The sequence below is a fragment of the Balaenoptera ricei genome, chromosome 4 (genome assembly GCF_028023285.1).
Source record: "Balaenoptera ricei isolate mBalRic1 chromosome 4, mBalRic1.hap2, whole genome shotgun sequence".
Taxonomy (NCBI): domain Eukaryota; kingdom Metazoa; phylum Chordata; class Mammalia; order Artiodactyla; family Balaenopteridae; genus Balaenoptera; species Balaenoptera ricei.
Window position 1 is genome coordinate 27,961,912 of NC_082642.1, and position 18,641 is coordinate 27,980,552.

The 18,641-nt window shown below is 42.2% G+C and overlaps 1 protein-coding gene across 7 annotated transcripts in view; it reads right to left on the bottom strand.

Annotated features, from left to right (window-relative positions):
• ATP2C1 (ATPase secretory pathway Ca2+ transporting 1) overlaps positions 1–15,907 on the bottom strand; it is a 116,444-nt gene extending 100,537 nt beyond the window's left edge. The window contains exons 1-3 of one of the 7 annotated variants that reach the window (XM_059920342.1): positions 1,664–1,680; positions 1,513–1,586; positions 1,221–1,402 (exon numbers count right to left, since the gene is read on the bottom strand). In XM_059920342.1, coding sequence (XP_059776325.1) covers positions 1,221–1,226 — 6 coding nt within the window. In that variant the 5' untranslated portion in view covers positions 1,227–1,402; positions 1,513–1,586; positions 1,664–1,680. Of the gene's footprint in view, positions 1–1,220; positions 1,403–1,512; positions 1,587–1,663; positions 1,902–2,157; positions 2,312–15,624 lie in introns of those variants that run through there. The other 6 variants (XM_059920344.1, XM_059920343.1, XM_059920341.1 and 3 more) reach the window with 6 other exon arrangements.
• Between the last annotated feature and the right edge of the window lie 2,734 nt (positions 15,908–18,641).

Here is an 18,641-nt window from a genome sequence, read left to right on the forward strand (position 1 = left end):
CAGACAAAAATCATTGCTTTCGAATGCTGTTTGTAAAGATCCAGTTAGACAGTAAAAGTCCGCTGCAGTTATATACATGAGTATTTCAGAAAATGTCTTCCACAAATTATCCATCCAGAGTAAAATTAAGCAAGATAATCATGCCTCTCATCATATTTCCCTCATATCCCAGGGGTCTCAGATAGCAAAACAGATTATCGCATATAAGAAAAGTCTAGTTTAAAATAACTAGTCCTACTTAGGACAATCAAGCTTACATTTTCAACAACAGAAAAACAAATTAGAAAGCAGCCAGCAAGCCCAACTGCAGCTCCTTTGTACCAGATATAGATTTTAAAAACCAAAGATTCATGAAAACAAAATGTAATTTGTAAATATCTTTCATAGCAACTTACAGCCCCACTCAAAAAAAAAAAAAAAGAATAAATGAAAAAAGATTATCACACACAAGTCAGAAGTCAGTCCAAAGAATAAGTGTGCTTGTTTCAGGAGGGGAAAAACAACAACATTGATTCAGAGTTGTTCAATGCTTTTAAAAAATAATCAGTGTATGAAAAGCATTAAATTTTTGATAAGGCCAAAGGAATCAAGTAACATGTGAATGATAATCCAGTGCACGTGCAGCATACAGTGGACAAACAGGTTCCACTGTCAACCTCCCAAAGCATGTTTTGAAATGAGGAGGAACTTTAAGAAAGGAAATCACCTCATAATATTTCGTTAAAATCAGAATTGATTTTTGTGAACTGAAAAACAACGAATTTTTTTTCCCCAAAGCTGCATTTAATAAAAAATCGTTTTCTTTCTTATAAACGAATCCAGTTACACCAAATCAAGGCTTGATATGCAAATATACAGGGATGCAATGCAGAGCCTTCCCTCCCCATCTCCGCTTCCCCTGGAGTGATTCCTCTCTCAGAGACTATGGAAACACGCAGAGATGCCATCTGAAATGAAAACTTCCCTTCCATCCCGAGCTAACGAAGCAGGTTCCTCGGGAAAGCAGAATCAAGCTCAGTCACCCTACGGAACCTTAATTTCCGAAACGCCCTATGTTACCAAAATAAAAGCTAGATATCCTAGGAAAGCAATTCCTTGGACACTTCACAAAGGAAAAAATAAAATCAGAGAATTAAAAAGGTGGCGAAAGACAGACAACTTAAAAGCCAACCACCACACCCTCAACTCCGCGCTGCAACCCGCCTGCCGGGGGCCTTTACCTTCATCTTCCATCGAAACTGCACTTGGGTTGATGGCTACAAAGTCTTTAGTGTCAGCCACGGCCACACTGGGAAGAGAGAGGAGAGGAGGGCAAGAAGAGAGGCCCCCGGAATCCCAGGCCGTCACCCCCGCTCCCGGCCACACGACCCGCGGCTGCGCCCACCACCCCTAGCAGCAGCATCTGCAAAAGAAACCGGAGAAGCGGCGCTGACGGGTGCGGGGAAGGACCGCCGCCCACCGCCCCCCAGGCCCCGCGCCCGCCCCCCTGGCTGCCCGCATCCCCCGACTCACGTCGGTGGGGCGGGGCAGCGCCCCGGAGACGCCCCCAGCCGGGTATCCCGGACGCCCCCAAGACCTGGAAGTTTCTAGAAACGGGGGACAAGAGGTAATCCGGGCGCCCCCCAAAGCCCCAGACCCATTTTCTGGGCTGCGGGGGACTCACCCGCGGGCTCGCGGGAGCGGCTCGTCGAGCGGCGGCACCAGACGGGCGCCTCTCCCGGCGTGGGGGCGGCAACCGGGAGGGCGGGCAGGGCGGGCGGGGCGGGAAGGGCAGCAGGTGAGGGGACTGGTCTCGGGCGGCTCGGTGCGGCTGTGCTGGTCTGCTCCCGCCTCCGCCTCCTGGGCTCCGCCCTCCCCACCGCCCGCCGCCCCGGCGCGCCCCGCACCCCGGGCCCGCCCCGCACTCCCGGGCCCGCCCCGCACTCCCGGGCCCGCCCCGCACTCCCGGGCCCAGGCGGACCGAGCTTTGTCGCCACCACTTCCGCCGCAAGGGGCGCGCGCGCAGGCGCACATGCACGCCCGGGCACGGACGGCGGAAATGAGCGGAACCTGACCACCCGCCCCGAGGTGCTCTGGCTGGGGGCGCTGGCCCCGGCCCCACCTGCCTTACGGCGGCCCCTTGGCCACCCCGGAGACGTGACCGGCGTTTCTACCCACCCGCCGGGCGCAAGCGTGGGAGAGCTGCCAGCTCCCCCGCGCCGGCCGCGCGCCCTCAGGAAGCAGCCGCTGGCCCGGACCGAGCGGGCAGGCGCAGCCATGTTCTGGGCCCCCGAGGTGTCTGAGCGCCCCGACGATGCGGTGGGAAGCCGCTCCCGCTGGGCGGCCGTCACAATCTGGGCAGGCGACGCGGGGACCCCGCGGCTTCACTTGCAAGCCAGTCACGGCTGCTCTGCGCTGACCGCGGGGCGGGGCCCCGCGGGGCCACTTCCCAAAGTTCCATCACGATGGGGGTTTGCCTCAGCGCCCGCGTGCAAAGAGAGCCAAGAGCTCCGAGAGCTCAGGGGAGGGCTTCGCATCCGTTCAAGTGTGCAACCCGAGAGGCTGGAACAATTGAAAGCCTCGTGTCCCCAGATGGAAGCTGAAGAACGGGCATTACCTTCAGCCGCAGGTTCTCTTTTGCCACTTGAACTTTTCACTTGCTCAGCACCTAATCCAGACCCCCAACAGGTCACTTTTGATGGACGATTGAGTTTAATAATCCTTGTCAAGCCAGACACAGCAGTCGTTGAACCTAAGTCGTCGCGCACCCAGATCCACTAGAGGGCAGGTCTACACCTGCTGAGTTCCAGCGCATCCTGCAAAGAACTCAGGGGACAGGATAACAAACGGACCGGGTTACCTGTTCTCTTTGGCCCAGGTTAAGTGGAACTAGTCTAGGATCAAAAATCCTGGGCAGGTTTCTTGATTGAAGAAACATTGAGATTTTATTCGGCAAGGTCACTTTTAAATTTCAGAAGTGAAACCATAAAAATCAAGATGAAACATTTCAAGTCTCGGAGTTACTATGTATATGACCACCTTTGGCTTTCATGCTTAATGATTTTTGTCTACTTAGTGGTGACACACATAAGGCTATGATTGGTACAACAGTGAATGTGCTATCTCTTGCTCAGTGTTGTAATCAGTTTGTAATGATTATTACTATACTTACTGGACCTTGACACCACCACAGCATCACATTAAAAACACAAGAAAGCATCTAAAGTAGGAAATGTATAGATATAGACGTTATTTGTTATTAACATATGATCTTACAAAATAGAGGGTAATTTTCTATTGGATTGCTTTAATGAGCTCAAACATTTTATCTCTGGCAACTTTTCAGAATTATCTGTTGTGAACTGCAATACTCCTGCATTGACACTGAATTCCTAATTACCCACCCCCCAAGATTTATCATTCCATTGCTTATATCTAAAGTAACTTACACTAGAATTTTACTCTTTGGTTGCCTAAATTGTGAAAGTCATTATTCCTATTGCCAAGCCAAAAAAGAAACTGGACAACACCAGCTTTGTTAAGAAGAATTGTTACATACTTCATGCGTCATCTCACAAATTCCAAGGCACTGGAGCAGCAAAACCCGTAAAGGATAGCTTTCAACCACTTAGCTGAACCTTAAGCTTCATCAACATATCTCTGCAGAGTGGTCTTCTGTTCTATGCCTGTACCAAGCTAGCTCCTCCACCAAGCTAGCCAATATCAGTAGCACCAACTTTGACTTCCTATGTATATGAAAGGCAGCATTTATTAACAATATTCAAGCCAGAGCAGTGAGGAATGCTTGGGCCACAAGCTTCGGAAATCTTCCTTCTCCCAGCATTTCCTTCTCTGACCAGCTGACCCACCATGAAACTTTTGTGTAGCAATCTCCACTTCCTCATCTCAGGGAAAGAGGACTAAAATATAGGTACACTGCATTACATACACATACAAACATATGTGTGTACACACATTCACATATATACATACACATATATTATGAGAATATATATAGATCTGGGCATAACAACTACCCTTTCTCCCTCAAAAGATCGTTGTGAGGACCTGATAAAATGAAGACAGGTTGTGAATTATAAGTGCTATAAAAGTGTAAGATTATCATACGGAGAAATAAGCAAAAGCATGGACTATTACGAGGTAGAATGAGATTGATGGCAACGAAATGTATTATGTTCAAGTTTCCTCTTAATTCTTTAGAAATCAATGCTCTAAAAATCTTTACTCCCATTTTGTTCTGAATATTTAACCTGCAAAATTAAATATATCTGATGCGAAAAGTGGACACACGTGAGCAATAGAGGGGAAATTTGTCAGGCATCTCTGCTTAGGGAAATATTACAAATAGGGAAGATTAAGGAAGGACAGACGTGATGTTCTAATTTTATTTATACTGTGCCTTATTACACAAAAGTTGTGAGGCATCCTGTTTTAATATCAAATTTGATAGCTGGCATTTTTAGAAACCTGGATGATAAAGATATATGTGGCCTTTAGGATTTAAAAATTAACTTAGAAAAGGTTATTTTAAATCTTTCCTCAATGTCTTAAAGACTCTTTTAACATTGTTTTAAGTACCAAAGGTTAATAATTAAGGAATTTTACATAGCTGCTAGAAGAAAAAAAGTCATATTTTAAGTGGAATATTCTAAAAAAAGTTGTCATATTTTAAGTGGACTATTTTAAGTAGAATATTCTAAAAGCATATAAAGACAATTCTTCATTTTGTAAGTCAACCTACTCCAACAGAACAAAAGTATTTTTCTTCTTATAAGATAAGGGACCTGCTACGGGTCAAGTCTGGGGAAATACAGTCTTATTGCAAGAAGTGTCCTATGAAATGAGTGTCATAACAACCACCTGCCAGAATTGCTATACATCTTCTTGGTTCTATGTCTTAGCAGTAGTGGAAGAGTAAAAACTGTAAGCAAGAATAAAAATCAGATGGGCTCAAAAATGAGCAGAAGAAACTAGGAAATTTAAAGTATATTCTTTTTATTTTTAAAGAAGTTTATTCCAAGTATGACTCAGTTTCCCCGTTCAAGGGTTCTGAGCATGCAGTGATATTTGGGATCTTTGGTATGTAGTACTACCAATCTTCTGGGTTGGAGATGTGGGCAGGTCAGGGGTTCAGGTGAGCGAGGGTAAGAAAGGGAAGGAGGAAAAGTGAGTGTGAGTTCATGTCCAAGAGCCAACTCTGTACTTCATTATTTCCATGGAAAATAGACATAGAATATTCCATATTACATATACCCCAAGATTTGAGATAAAAATGAACCCATTTAAAAGCTATTCTGTCCAGTTTCCAAATTGGCATAATTCATCTCTGGTCCCAAAATATTTTGTCTATAGTAAATATATAAGACCTATTGAATAAATGTGTAATCTGGAAAATGGTCATCATAAAAAAAATCTGTTGTTGAATGAATAAACATAATCCCAACTTTGCTTCTTGCTTTCTATGATCAAACTAAAATATGAGCTGCTACTTTCCTATAAAGCAAAGAAAAATTAAGGGATTTTCAAAGGTTTAAAAATGAACTCACATCTCCAAAGGGGTTAGCTAGGACAACTCGATCTGAACGGGAATAAGTACTAATCATTGCAAGAAGTGTTAAATACTGAGCACTGCCCAGAACAGATGAAATTTCAGACTTGGATTTTGAACTCAGGTAACCATTTGAAATTAAAAGTTAACAATGTTGAGGTGGCTGCTTCTATGCAAGTAGGAAATTTCAGCCGAGCTTGTGCTTTGGATTTTGATAGCATGCATATCAATGCCTGACAAAGTCAAAAACTGTAATTCCCAGCACAGTCTTGACTTATTTCCTTAGGGACCACGGCATCTACTCTTAATTCTTAGACAAGACGACTAAGGTCTTAATGTTAAGACCTCATAATGGCTTTAGATAGTAGGGAGGACATAACAACTATTATACCTTTTTTATATTCCATAATTTAAATCAACAATTAAAATTGTCAGTTGCTGCATCAGTTTAATCAGTAAACAGCTACAAAAGAACTAAAAAAATAAGAACATTTTCAGTTATATTCTTATAGCAAAGACACTTTAATGATTTCTTGCATTACTAAGCATTGTGTCATGCTACTAGGGCTGGGGCAGCTGTGGGCAGGAAATGGTCGATAAGGACCTGTGAAGCTGTAAGTCATCATCACTATCCCCCTGGCTTTAGCAACGACTCTCCATCTTCTAAAGGGCACATGCGCTATTCTTGAGAAGGTACAGCAAACCCTGTCAGCTTTGATTTTGAAAATATGCATCATCAAATGATCTTCATCAGTAGTTCTCAAACTATGATCCCTGCCACCTTGGTACTTTTTAGAAATGCAGATTTGGGGCTCCACCTCAAACCTACTGAATTAGCAACTCTGCGGGTAGGGCCCTGCATTCTGTAGTTTCGTACTTCAGGTGCTAAAGTTTAAGCGCTGATCTACAAGAAACATAAAACTTTCATGTAAAAATATTTTGATTGTGCTAATAGTCCTCAATTCTGAAGAATGACTGAGAACGTATATCAGAATTTTAAAGCTCCCAGCGTTCTTAAATCATAAAGGGCTTTGAACTTTGAGTAGTCACCTGTTGGCTTAAGACCAGTTATTTTAAAAGACCCAGGGAAAGGGCATTAAGACCATAAAGAGATCATACTTCTCCCCTCTTAAGTGACTCTGAGCATCACATCCACATAGCCATGCTGGAAGAGAAGAGAACAAAAGTGCAGTGCAGTGGCAGTGGAGCTATGGTTATGTTCCCAGCTATGAAGTCAGCCTTTGTTTTCCTATATCAGCTCAGGACCTTTGGAACAATGCTTCTTTGACCAGGTGTATCAGGCTTTAGCAGCACCAGTTAGATGAAAGAAGGGGGGGGGGGGGGAAGCTTCATAAATAAAAACTGCCATTCTCTTGAAACAGTGTATTCCTCAGAGAAACAGTTTCATCCCTCAAAAACAAAACAACAAGCTGTGTAACGTTTCAGAGGGTATAAAAAAAATTTTAAGTGCGTTATACAAAAATTATATGTCGGGCAGAGGGTAGTATTTCAACATTAGTGAAATAGGATTTTACACTAATCAATCACTTTAAACAATTTGATTACGCACTCATTATATAAGACCAAAATACTTCTATAATATGCTTTACTTATTTTGAGATGTACATATAGGCCATAGTCCAGTTTAGTGGTAAATATTATAGTAGGGTAAACGGTACAGGACACAATTATAAGGACAGTTACTCATAGAACAAAGGAAGACGAGTAAGATGAATCACGAGTTTCCACTAAAAGGAAAATGTACACAAGAAATCTGGGTATTCAAATACATTACCAGTGAGAACAATTCAGTAAAGAAATCCAATATAAAGGTGATTTTATCCAGAGACAAGTTATAGTAACTATGTTATAATTGCTAATAACAGATGAGTTTACAAAAGCTTGATTACATCTCAATGAAATCTTAAAGTCTTTAGTGCTGCTATAATTTTTCTACTGTGTAGTCTTTAACAGCATTAACATGCTCTTTCTCTCTGTGTGTTAACTGGCCTGCTTGGAAGGATAGTAAATGGTGTATTTAATATTAATTAGACCAATATAGGAGTTTTGAGATCTATTGTATTTGCAAATAATCCCATTACAAATAATGTCTTTTGTAAATATAAATGGGAATGGGGGTGGCGGACCTTTGAGTTTTAGCAGTACCAGAACATCTTCATCTCCATGGTACTATTTACTATAGAACAAAATACACTGAAAGAATATCCTCTGCTTCATTCAATGGGTTTGGGAGCTCAAGCTGCTCAGAACAGGATCTCATTCATTACTTTGGAAGCCACCCTATGGCATGGACTCTTGCATATTGTAGCAAAACACTTTTCTGTTTGTTTGTTGTTTGTTTGTTATACCATTCTTCCAGAGCTGGATTTTCTTGGAAACCAAGGAAAATTAAGTTTCAGGGCCCCTCACTTGCAGATGCCCCTTTTAAGGTCCTAAAAGAGACCCTAGCAATGGTCTCATGGTTTGGTAAAATTTGCAAAAGATATTTTAACTGCAGTTGATTATAGAGTACTCTTTTTTGCTGACTTTTCCCCCTTCACACTTCTCCTATTATGTAGCACTGGAACAGCCAAGGGCAAAATTCTGGATCTGGCTTAAAGGAAGTTGAGATGGGGATACATTTAGATTTTATTTGTATTTAGTGATATATAAAGGTGATTTGTAGTCATGTCTGTGTATGGTTAGGTCAATGCTAGCTGTCCTCGTAGAGAAAGGACATCCAGGAATATTCCCACTACCTACTGTACTAAATCACAAGGCCTGAAATCTTTATATAAATGTGTCCAGTGGTGCCCAGCACCTGAAGTGTATGGCTGGTAAAGGAGAAACAGCCAGAAGCTAGTCTATAGAAATTTTCTAGATGCTAATAAAAACCCAGTATAAATTAACTATGCTAGGAGTATCTGAATTATCTTTCAATTATCGCTTTAGAAAATATTAGAAAGTCATTTTCACATAAAGTGGTGATTAAAGACTCTGAAGTCCAAAAATGTAGGAACAAGACACCTTAGGATGCATCCGTGAATTAGTAAAAATGCTTATTTTTTTTTTAGATTTTGTGATATTTATTGTATTTGTCACCCAAATTTGTAATTTATTGTGATTTCATTCTAAGTCTTCACTTTGTATCCAATTTAATATTTATAATTTTGCATTCTTTTTCTTAAAAGAAGTTTCCCCAAATTGAATAACCTTCAAACCTTTCAAAAACGTGGATCTCCACCTAAAAGGATTTAAGGTGTCTTTCCTGCACAGTAGTTATGGTGGTTTTATTTTTAAAACCCCTTTATCCTTAATTAATGAGAACACACCAAGGAAAAAGGGAGGAAAAGAAGGGAGGAGGCAAGGGAAAGAAGGGGAGAAAGGGACCCTACCTATGGGAGATATCTCAGTATGAGGCAATGAATCAGGCTGTAGAGTCAGACAGGCAAACCTGGAGCTAAAATCTTACTGCCATCACGTATAAGCTATGTACCAAGTTACCTTACATCTTGAGACTTCAGTTTTCTCATCCATGAAGTGGAGATAATACCACCAATTTTGTAAGGTTATTATGAAGATTAAATGACAATGTATATAAAGGACATTGCCAAGTGCCTGGCACATACAAGACATTTAGTAAAAATTTTAAATTCCTTATTCTTGAATGTATAATCCAAGTTGTATTACTTGAAATAACCTTACTAATATGCTGCCTTTAGGATGAATAGGAAAGAGATAATTCCAGCATCTTTCCTGCTCTCTTCACAGCAAATTTTGAGCAGCACAACATATGTGGGAAGTTCATTCCTTTTTCTGTTAAGACGTGGAACTATTTGTACAAGGTGAGAAAATATGTCATCTTCCATTCTGAACAAAAGTTAGCAAATAAAATGTTACAGACAAACTGTGTAAGAAATAGGATAGGATAGCAAATTTAGAAATCTGCATAAAAAGCTACACCATGGTTCACAAAAAAGGGTTTTACATTTGAGTTAATGTAGTTAATTATTTCAGAGACAAAGGTTTTGGTGTTCATCCAATTCATCCTGTGTTTCAAAGACATCTGAGCACAGTAGATTAGGAAAGTTTAGAAGCAGATAACAAGATTAGAGGTAGCTCAGAAGTTAACTCAGGGTCCAGGTGTCTCCCAGGAGTGTCTAACAGTTCACAGCTGTGACAATATGGACAAGAACGGGGGAATACCTTCAAAAGGGACCGTAATAAGCAACTAGTTGTCAGCACTAAATGCAGGAAAAAAGAAAGTAAAAGAGGTTTTTGATATTAAGGGGAAAAAAGCGATTAAAATGCCACAAAATAACCTGAAATTTCTCCGTGTACCTGTTCATCAATGACTGCATAAGTATACTTAGTTATTTACCTTTATACTGGAGAGGGTTATAAAACCTATAAAACTATGGGTACAGGTAGTTCAGTGGTGGATCAGGAGCAGAAAAGCTAGTCATTGGTGCATAAGCTTTTCACCTGAGGTGTTTTCTGGATGCAGCTGTATTTCCCTTCCTTGATGGAGGATTACATATGCTACCTGAATCTCCAAAGACGTTTGATTCTGTCTTCTTTGGCCTTAGATTCCAGAGCAACATGCTCAGATTGTGGAGTATTTACCAGTAACTGAATAAAACAAGTGAACTCTTGCTGCTGCAACTGTGCCCGCTCTTTTTCCTAAGGTGACTGAATCGCCCATCTTTCTATTGCTCACTGCACCAGAATCTTGGGGCTGAAAGGGGTCTTGTGAGTCATCCAGTCTTCTCTTTCATGACGCAGAAACTGTCACTACAACATCCCCTGAGGAGGGTCACATACCCCGCCCTCTGCAAAAGGTGGCCCATCTCTTTACCTCTCCTTTTTAGAAAGTCCATCCTTATTACTGTATCACAACCTCCCCCTGCAGTTCTGCCCACTAGTTATGGTTATTTCCTCTGGAACCTCCCAAATGCACCTCCATTTTTCTCTACAAATTAGCCCTGTGTGTCTTGTGAAACACACAAAAAACAAATGCATACACAAAAAAATCACCCCTTAAATTTCTTCCTCACAGAGCCTAACATTCAGGATTCCTTCAAACACCTCTGTCTCAGAATAACATTCATTACCCCCTAGTCCCCTCGCCACTGCCACCTACAGCACCCGGCCCCTGAGAGCTAACTCCACAAACTTGTTCTCAGTGCCTTCCATCCAACAGGTACTTTGCTTATCCTCCAGGACATTCTGGGAATCAAATAGTCCCACAAATAGGTGCACAATTGCTACTGGGATAAGTACAGCAACAGAGAGGCATAAGGTGCCTCCAAAGTACCATTGAGAGAGAGGACCAAGGTGGGAAAGTCAGAAAAGGCTGCCCTCAGTGACCTCATACTGAATTAAGATCAGAAGGAAGAGTAGGTATTAACTAGGGGAGGATAGTGAGGGGGCAGTGGGACAAAGGCCCTGACCAGGATGCGGCAGGGAAGCAGGGAGAGGAGAAGGGTATTGTATTTGGGGCGCAGAGAGCAGAGGGAGGCCAGGCAAGTGTGCAGCAGGAGAGCACATCGGGCCGGACTGCACACTGCACAGCGCTTTGTGATGGGGAACTCTGTCTTTATCCTAAAAACAAGTAGAAGCCAGTGAAAGATCAGAAGCCTGGGTCTGGGGAGTTTCATGGTCAGGTTTGTCTCTAGAAGACCCCCCTGCCCCGCCGGCTGCAGTGTGAAGAACCCATTAGACAGGACAGCAGTGGCTGGAGAGAGACCAACGAGAAGGCTATCACAGTACTTGGGACAAGAAGGGAGATGGCCTATTGGGCTAGGGTGGCAAGAGGGAGAAGTAGACTGAATGATTGGAGGCATATTTCGGGATAAAATTGAAAGGATTTGCTGATAAATTAGATATTGACCGAGGGAGCAGAAAGTGCCAAAGATGACTCGAGTTCTCTGCCCGAGTTACAGGATGGATGGTGGTGCAAAAGGGTTCTATCTGAACCCTTTCTCAGATAGAGAAGAGGTTTGGGAGAGGGGATGAGTATGAAGAGTGGGTGCTGTGACCAGAAAGCCATTCATCTTCATGAAAGCCACCAGTTACAATCCTTGGGCATTTACAGGCTATGGAGTGCTGCAGACTGAATGTTTGTGTCCCCCAGGTTCGTATGTTGATATCCTAATCCCCGGTGTGATGGTATTAGGAGAGGGGCCTTTGGTAGGTGACAGGTCATGAGGACAGAGCCCTCATGAGTGGCATTAGTGACCTTGTAAATGAGAAGCCGGAGAGCTCCCTCCTCCCCTTCTGCCATGTGAGGACACAGCCTAGAAGTCAGCATCTGAAACCAGGAAGTGGGTCTCACCAGGCATCAAATCTGCCGGCACCTTGGTCTTGGGCTTTCAGCCCCCAGAACTGTGAGAGATAAATTTCTGTTGTTTATAAGCCACCCAGTCTATGATATTTTGTTACAGCAGCCCGAACAGACTCAGGCATGAAGAAAGCTGTTGGAGACCTTTTTTGGTGAAAAAATAGCTTTTTTGTTTTTTTAATTTCTCCCTTCAGATAGAGTAGACCGTTGCATTTACCATGATAAAATAGTTCAACTTTTGTATCATATTTAATGGTCACAAATATTAAGGTTCAGCTTCGTGTTACCACAGCAATTTAACTGTCAGTGTTACCTATATATAACACGCAAATTCCTCCACAGAAATGGGGTAGAATCTCTTCTATCTTAAATTATACAAGGATCATCTTTTTCCTTCTGCTTCTAAAGAAATAAAGCTTTTTCTCTACCCAAGCACATAGGGCAAAGGCCTTTAGTTTTCCCCTGAGATGTCATTTGAGCATTTCATGACTTTTTTTAGAGGCTTTTAAAAATGGATAACTTCAGTATACTCTCAAGATATAACCAACACACTTACTTTAAGGAGCTGAAAACTCAACATTTCTTTAACCAAGCTGTAGTAAAATTTCTATCATTTTACCTAAAGAGGAAAGCCTGCAACAGCAACCCAACACCCTATGCAATATTCCAAATCTCAACATAGCTTTTTGGGGGTGTGTGAGGGGAGTCCTTAACTTTTAAATTTTTATTCAGAGCAGGTATAAGAGCCAAAATGAAGAACTAAGTTTCTAAGGTTCAAATTAAATCCAAATACGTATTTAACAACCCAGCACTGAGGTTAGCATTCACTAAGAAACAAAGCAAGAAATAAAACTTCAGTGATCCTGTTTGAACTGGAAAACTCTTCTTAAGCCATTGAAGGGAAACTTTAGAACAGCCTCCAAAACAAAATCTGGTTCTAATCCTTAATTAAAGTATAGCTACTAAACATAACCCCTGACCCCCAAAGACCACTCTCCTCATTTTAAACTATCAGGGCAGGTCTTGAGCCAGAAATACCTGCTACGACTGCAGTGCATGGTTTTTGCCTCATATTATAAACACTTGAGTACAGCTCTTTCTACTAATTAAGACTGTAAGCATCACAGAGGGGTTACACTACACCTGATCCATTTTTACATCTTCATCACCTATAAAAATGCGCCACACACAATATACACACAAAAAACTTGCTTAATCATCAAAGGAATTTCACAAAACAAGATGACAAAGCAGAGCCCTGTTAGTGCAGTATTCAGTCCTAGCTAGGTCAACATTTGTATCCATATTTATATACAAGGACATCAATGGTGACATGATTGCATTTTCAGATAACAAGAATATGGAGAGATAGTAAAAAAAATTATGTGTATTAATTTTGTTGGAAGATGACATTATACTAGTTCAAAGGTCTAATTCCAAAAATATATCTTTATATATAGCTATTGTACGTGCTCTCTGGCCCCCAAGACCACTCTCCTCCTTCTGAGCAGATTTACCATTAAATAGGCAAGACATGCCAGGTCAGGTCTTAGATCTTATTTCTTGTTCAGAAAGAAGTTTTCTATTCAAGAGAGAGCAAGGCACCAGATCATCCCAAGTTCTTGTCTATTAATTAGTCATCCTGTACTTTCTGATCCCTCATCTGTGGGACACGTGGAAGAAGAGATTTAAGTTGATGAAGCCATAGCAGGGCAGTATAAGCTCTGTTGCTGTCACTAGATTGTTAAGAGATCAAGCGTGGTAAAATGGGTCCAGTTTAAAGCCAGGCAGACGGGAGTTCAAATTTGCCTTCAGTACTTTCTGGTTGGGTGGCCTTGGGCAAGGCCTCTTACAGTCTCAAAGTCTGCCTTCCCGGTACCTTTGTAATGAGGATCCATCCCATGGGAATGTAAGGATTAAAGACAGCCAGTGCAGGTCCTAAAACTATAGGCATTACTAACCTCCTTTCTAACTTTCCAACAAGCTTCCCAAGGTTAGCCATGATTGACTCTGACCTCATTTCTCTAATTCTGTGAGACGTTATGCTGCAGAGCTGTTAACCGGTTTCAGAAAGGAATTGAATATGTTATTTTTCTGATTTTGTCCATTAGTTGTCAACTGGGGAGGGGACCACCCATTCAGTCCAAGTCAGAGGATCCTGTTAAACTCTAATAGTCTTTGGTATGAATTTTGTGACACTTAAAAAATAAACTTAAAAAAATAAACTGTACAGGCAATATAGTCACATCTCTGAAAATTTATAATACCGAGAAAAGGGGGAAAAAATCACTTAATCCATATTCCACAGTTCCAGCCCCATCATTTTAGCCTCTTCTCCCTCCCTGTTACTCCCTCCCCTCCCCCCATCATGAGGCCTGAAGGAGCCTGTGGATATGGACTTAGCCAGCCTGGCCAATCCAGAACAAGCACCTGGGTCTCTGGCTTTCCACCTCAAAAGCAAGCACGCGCTGAGACTTGGAAACCAGGAGATCTCCTTGTAATCTCGACACCTTGCCTAAGTAAGAGATAACCTGGACCAGCCTAGCTCCCTTAGTGAGCACAGTCTGAATTTCCATCACTTGTAAAATCATTAAAGCACTGAGTAAGAGCAGTTTCCCCTCAAACAGTAATATTAATTCTCATTTTCCAAATTATGCATCAACTTTTTGGGAAACCTCTCATTAGAGGATTTTCTGTCTGCTGACCTTTGCTTTCACATCTTATAAGTGTTTTATTAAGTAGGGCATCTTGTTCAAATACAGGACACTGCTACTGTCTCCCATGAGGTTTTGCAGTTCTAGTTACAAGCATGATACACACGCAATTTATGACTCTTTGGGTCTTCGATGTAGCTACACATTTGTCCTTTACCACTGCCATCCTTTTTCCTAAGTGAACCACCAGATTTAAGTGAATCAGATACAGCTACTTCTTCTTACAATTTGGTACAATTCAGAAAAGCAGTTTTTAGAAATGCTTTTTTCATAGATTGTAAGGGATAGAATGATATAAATCTCAAAACAATGAAATGAATGCATGGTTTTTAAAAAGAAGTGATCAAACATTTTAGCAGGTTTTTTAATATTTAAACTCCCACTTGCTAGTCTACTACTAGAAATTCTAACTTTTGATTGGCTAAAAAGACTAAAATCAGCAGTGCTCCATCCCCTAACTTCCACCAAAAAAAGTGACTAATTACTTCTGAAAGATCTTCACAGCTCATTAGTGATCTGTTTAAGGCTATCACACTTACAGTCTACACAATGTTTTTTTGTTTGGCAAATCCTGGTGATATTAACATAGCCATAAATATATACAAAAAGACAAGTGTATTTCTAGGGCCTGCTATTATTCTTTGTCGAGATATTAATAGTTTAAAAATTTGTATTTGATGCCTGAGAAAATTTTCAAGGAATCCACACAGTTTTACTCTGATAGTTTAGTCCAGCTATTCAGAGGAAAGGAAAGCAAGAGGTTGCTGTTTTGGTTTTTTTTGGCTTGTTTTTTTTTTTAACTGAATTTGAGCTTAATCTCAGGATCCAAATGTTCCAAGTTCAAATAAATCCCCCACATGCCTGCTTGCTCCTCTGCCAAATCTGAACAGCTGAAAGCAAGTGCCGACTTGTGCCTACAAACAGGTACACTAGCAGAAAATAAATCACCAAGTGACATAAAGGCAACACCCAGAATCCAACCCCCATTAACCTTAAAGGTAATGTAAACAAAATGGTACCTGTTCTTCGTCTCTTTGGTTTCTCAGCATCGATAAATATTTTCTAATTGCATGGAGGGGATATTTTTTGAAATAAGAGAATCTTGACTGAGGCAACATATTATCCATGGTGAGGAAAGCACGAAGAGCCTTATTTGCCCCTCCCTGTCAGAAACCACATGAAATCTAGAAGCTGCACAATTCCTTAGATGCCTAGAGATTTGCTTGTAGCTTGACCACTTTCCTGCAAACAAAGCAGACCTTCTCCGCGCTGCTTCCTCTTTTGGGTAGAGTTCTTGGTGAAAGCAGACAGCCACGTCCCAATGCCGCCCTAAAAGCATCCAGAAATGCAATGCCCAGAGGGCAGCAGGAGCCAGGAGGAATCCAGGGGCTGGTCCGCCGAATGCAAATTGCTTAGTGGTAGTGATGCGACTGTCCTATTTCTAGCAACAGCATTCTGTTGCAAGCTATGTTAATATTAGGTAGCTGGTGACTTTCCACACCCACAGACTCTCATGAGGTTTAATCTAATTCTTCCGACAGCTTTTCTAGCTCTTAAAGAGGACATGACATGTGTTTTTTTCCTGTTTCCTTCCAGAATTCTTATCAGCATGAGCACACACAGACAACCCTCAGCGGCATCTCAGCTCTAAAGTGTTGAATCATTCAGGCTTGAGAAGCATTGTTTCAGGGGATTTCTAAAAAAATTAACAAATTACTTCACTCTTCATTGTTACCAAGGAGTTCAATGTCAGCACTTAAAACGGTCGGTTTACACTGTCATGCATTATGCAACATGCCCAGTAACCAGATACTTTACGTCAATTGAACAATAGCTGCAAACAGATTCTGTTCTGAGTTAAAAGGCTTCTCTCCAAGAATCCTTATCTCAAAGTCACAGGCTGAATCCAGGAATATTAAATTTCCCCAGGCTTTATTCTGAGTTTAAGGAAGAAAAAATGTTATACGTGTACTTTCTAACTGTTATAAAAAGGATTCATGCTTAAAAAAGAGAACATGATAAGAGGTCTGTGGTCTTAGAGGACATGAAATCATAAAATTTGAAAGTTCAATATTTTCTTAATACTCCATAGAAGTCACAGGGTTTCTGAACAAAGTCCCCAAGTAGGCTTTGCTATTTTATTACCCTTTTTAACTTTGCAGTAGCTGGTTTATTTGATGAAACATTTGGCCACTTCTGTGAGGGGCTGTCATGTAGAGTCCAGGTGTACATCAGCCAAAAATCATGAGGCCCAGAGATTTTCTTTCAAGTGGAAAAGGGGAGCTGGTCTTTTCCCCTTCAGAGCTAGCACTGCAGGCTTGGGTGTAGGGGGCAAGCAGAGCTTGGGGAACCAATGTTGCAGCCTGTGCCATCCGCCTGGACAGCTTCCCTGACACCCTGGCTGGGCCACTTGCCTTCAGGGAACACACTTGATCAGCTAGCATGGGCTGTGCTGTGAGCAGCCCAGGCCAGCTGTCAGGCTGGCGTCAGCCCACTTGCAAGGTGATCTTCCAGTCTCATCAGGGCCAGGCTGGAAATTCCGAGAAGTACTTTGCATAATGCTGCTGGGGCTGACTCCTCAGAGGAGGCCCTGCCCTCCTGCCCCCTCTCCAGGCACACAGCCACATGCTGACTGACAGAGGCCCTTGCAGGCTTGCTCCTCCGTAGGCTGAGGACAGCCAGCTCTAATGAGGGTCCCAGAGAAGCACCGTGCTTTCAAGCCACCAGAATGCTAAGGGCATGTGTTGTGCCCTCCCTGCCGGCTCTGGCCCTGGGAAGAGGGGTGGTCCTCAGGGCATTGGGAACAGGCAGAGATCCATTTATACACACGCTCCAGGAAGCCACAAGCTGCCCTTTTGATTCTCTTTTTGAAAATATCTAAAACTTCAGAGCCGACTGTTATCATGGGCAGAGCCAAACCCTAACAGCACAGCTGGTGATCAAAGCCTCTTCCCAATGGAGCAGTGCAAAGCAGACCTCATTTCAAATCGTTGTTTCACGGTCACCTTTTCCTGGGTTGAGGAGAGTGATGAAAAGAGATGACAAGGGAGGAAAAAAAAAACCTAAACCAAAAACTCTATCCTGACTAGCATAAAAAGCATAAAAAGAAAAACTGGTGAAACAAATGCAACTAAAATTCCCTTCGGGGTTTAGTTGGTAATAAATACAAATCGTATCTAATATTTACTGGGCCTTTGGGCCAGGCACTGTGCTAGATTCCTTACATGTATTATCTCATGTAATCCTATGGCACCCTCTGGGGCAACTGAGGCTCAGAGAGGGTAAACAACTTGCCAAGGTCACACAGCTACAAAGCAGAGAAGGGATTCCAACCAAACAGCCCTACCCCAGAGTCTCGGTTCCTGATCAGTACAATGCACAGCCCCTCAGCCCACATCCAGAAATGGATTCCTGAGGACCCCGCTAAGGATTAACCTGAAGAAGGAAAGGTGTGGATATGGCCTGTTAAAAGAAAATACAAATGTTGATGATGGGAATTTACAGACCAAGATGATTAGGTTAGAGGCCAGGTGCATCTTCACGAAAAATCATGCAACTTCCTATCCTGGATTCTCTATAAATAAGGCTAATACTCATTATTTACCTCTTAAAGATTCCTTTATGAAATGATTCTAGTGATCTTGAAGAGTTTGTATCCATAAACATAGGTTTTCTGCTTCCCAAACTTGGAAAACTGCTGTAATCTCAGTTTCTGTTTGACATAGGTTGCAGTGGTCCATTTCTCTCAATATTTAACACAAACATGATGTGGGATTTTATACACCCGGTTTCTCAGGCGAGTGTCATCATCCCTTTGTTTTCACAGTGTGGCCACCTCTGCACCCCCGCCTGGAGGGGTGCCATGTTGATTGCCACTGTGACTCAGCTGCCTTGGCAAAAGGCAGTCGGCCAGAGCGCTGGTATCTACAGTGTGTGTCTGCAAGGACCAGAAGAGCTCAGTGTAGCTGCCTCAAGCAATAAGAGGTTTATCCTGCCCCCTGCAAAGTACACAGTAAAGAACGGAATGATGACCTGT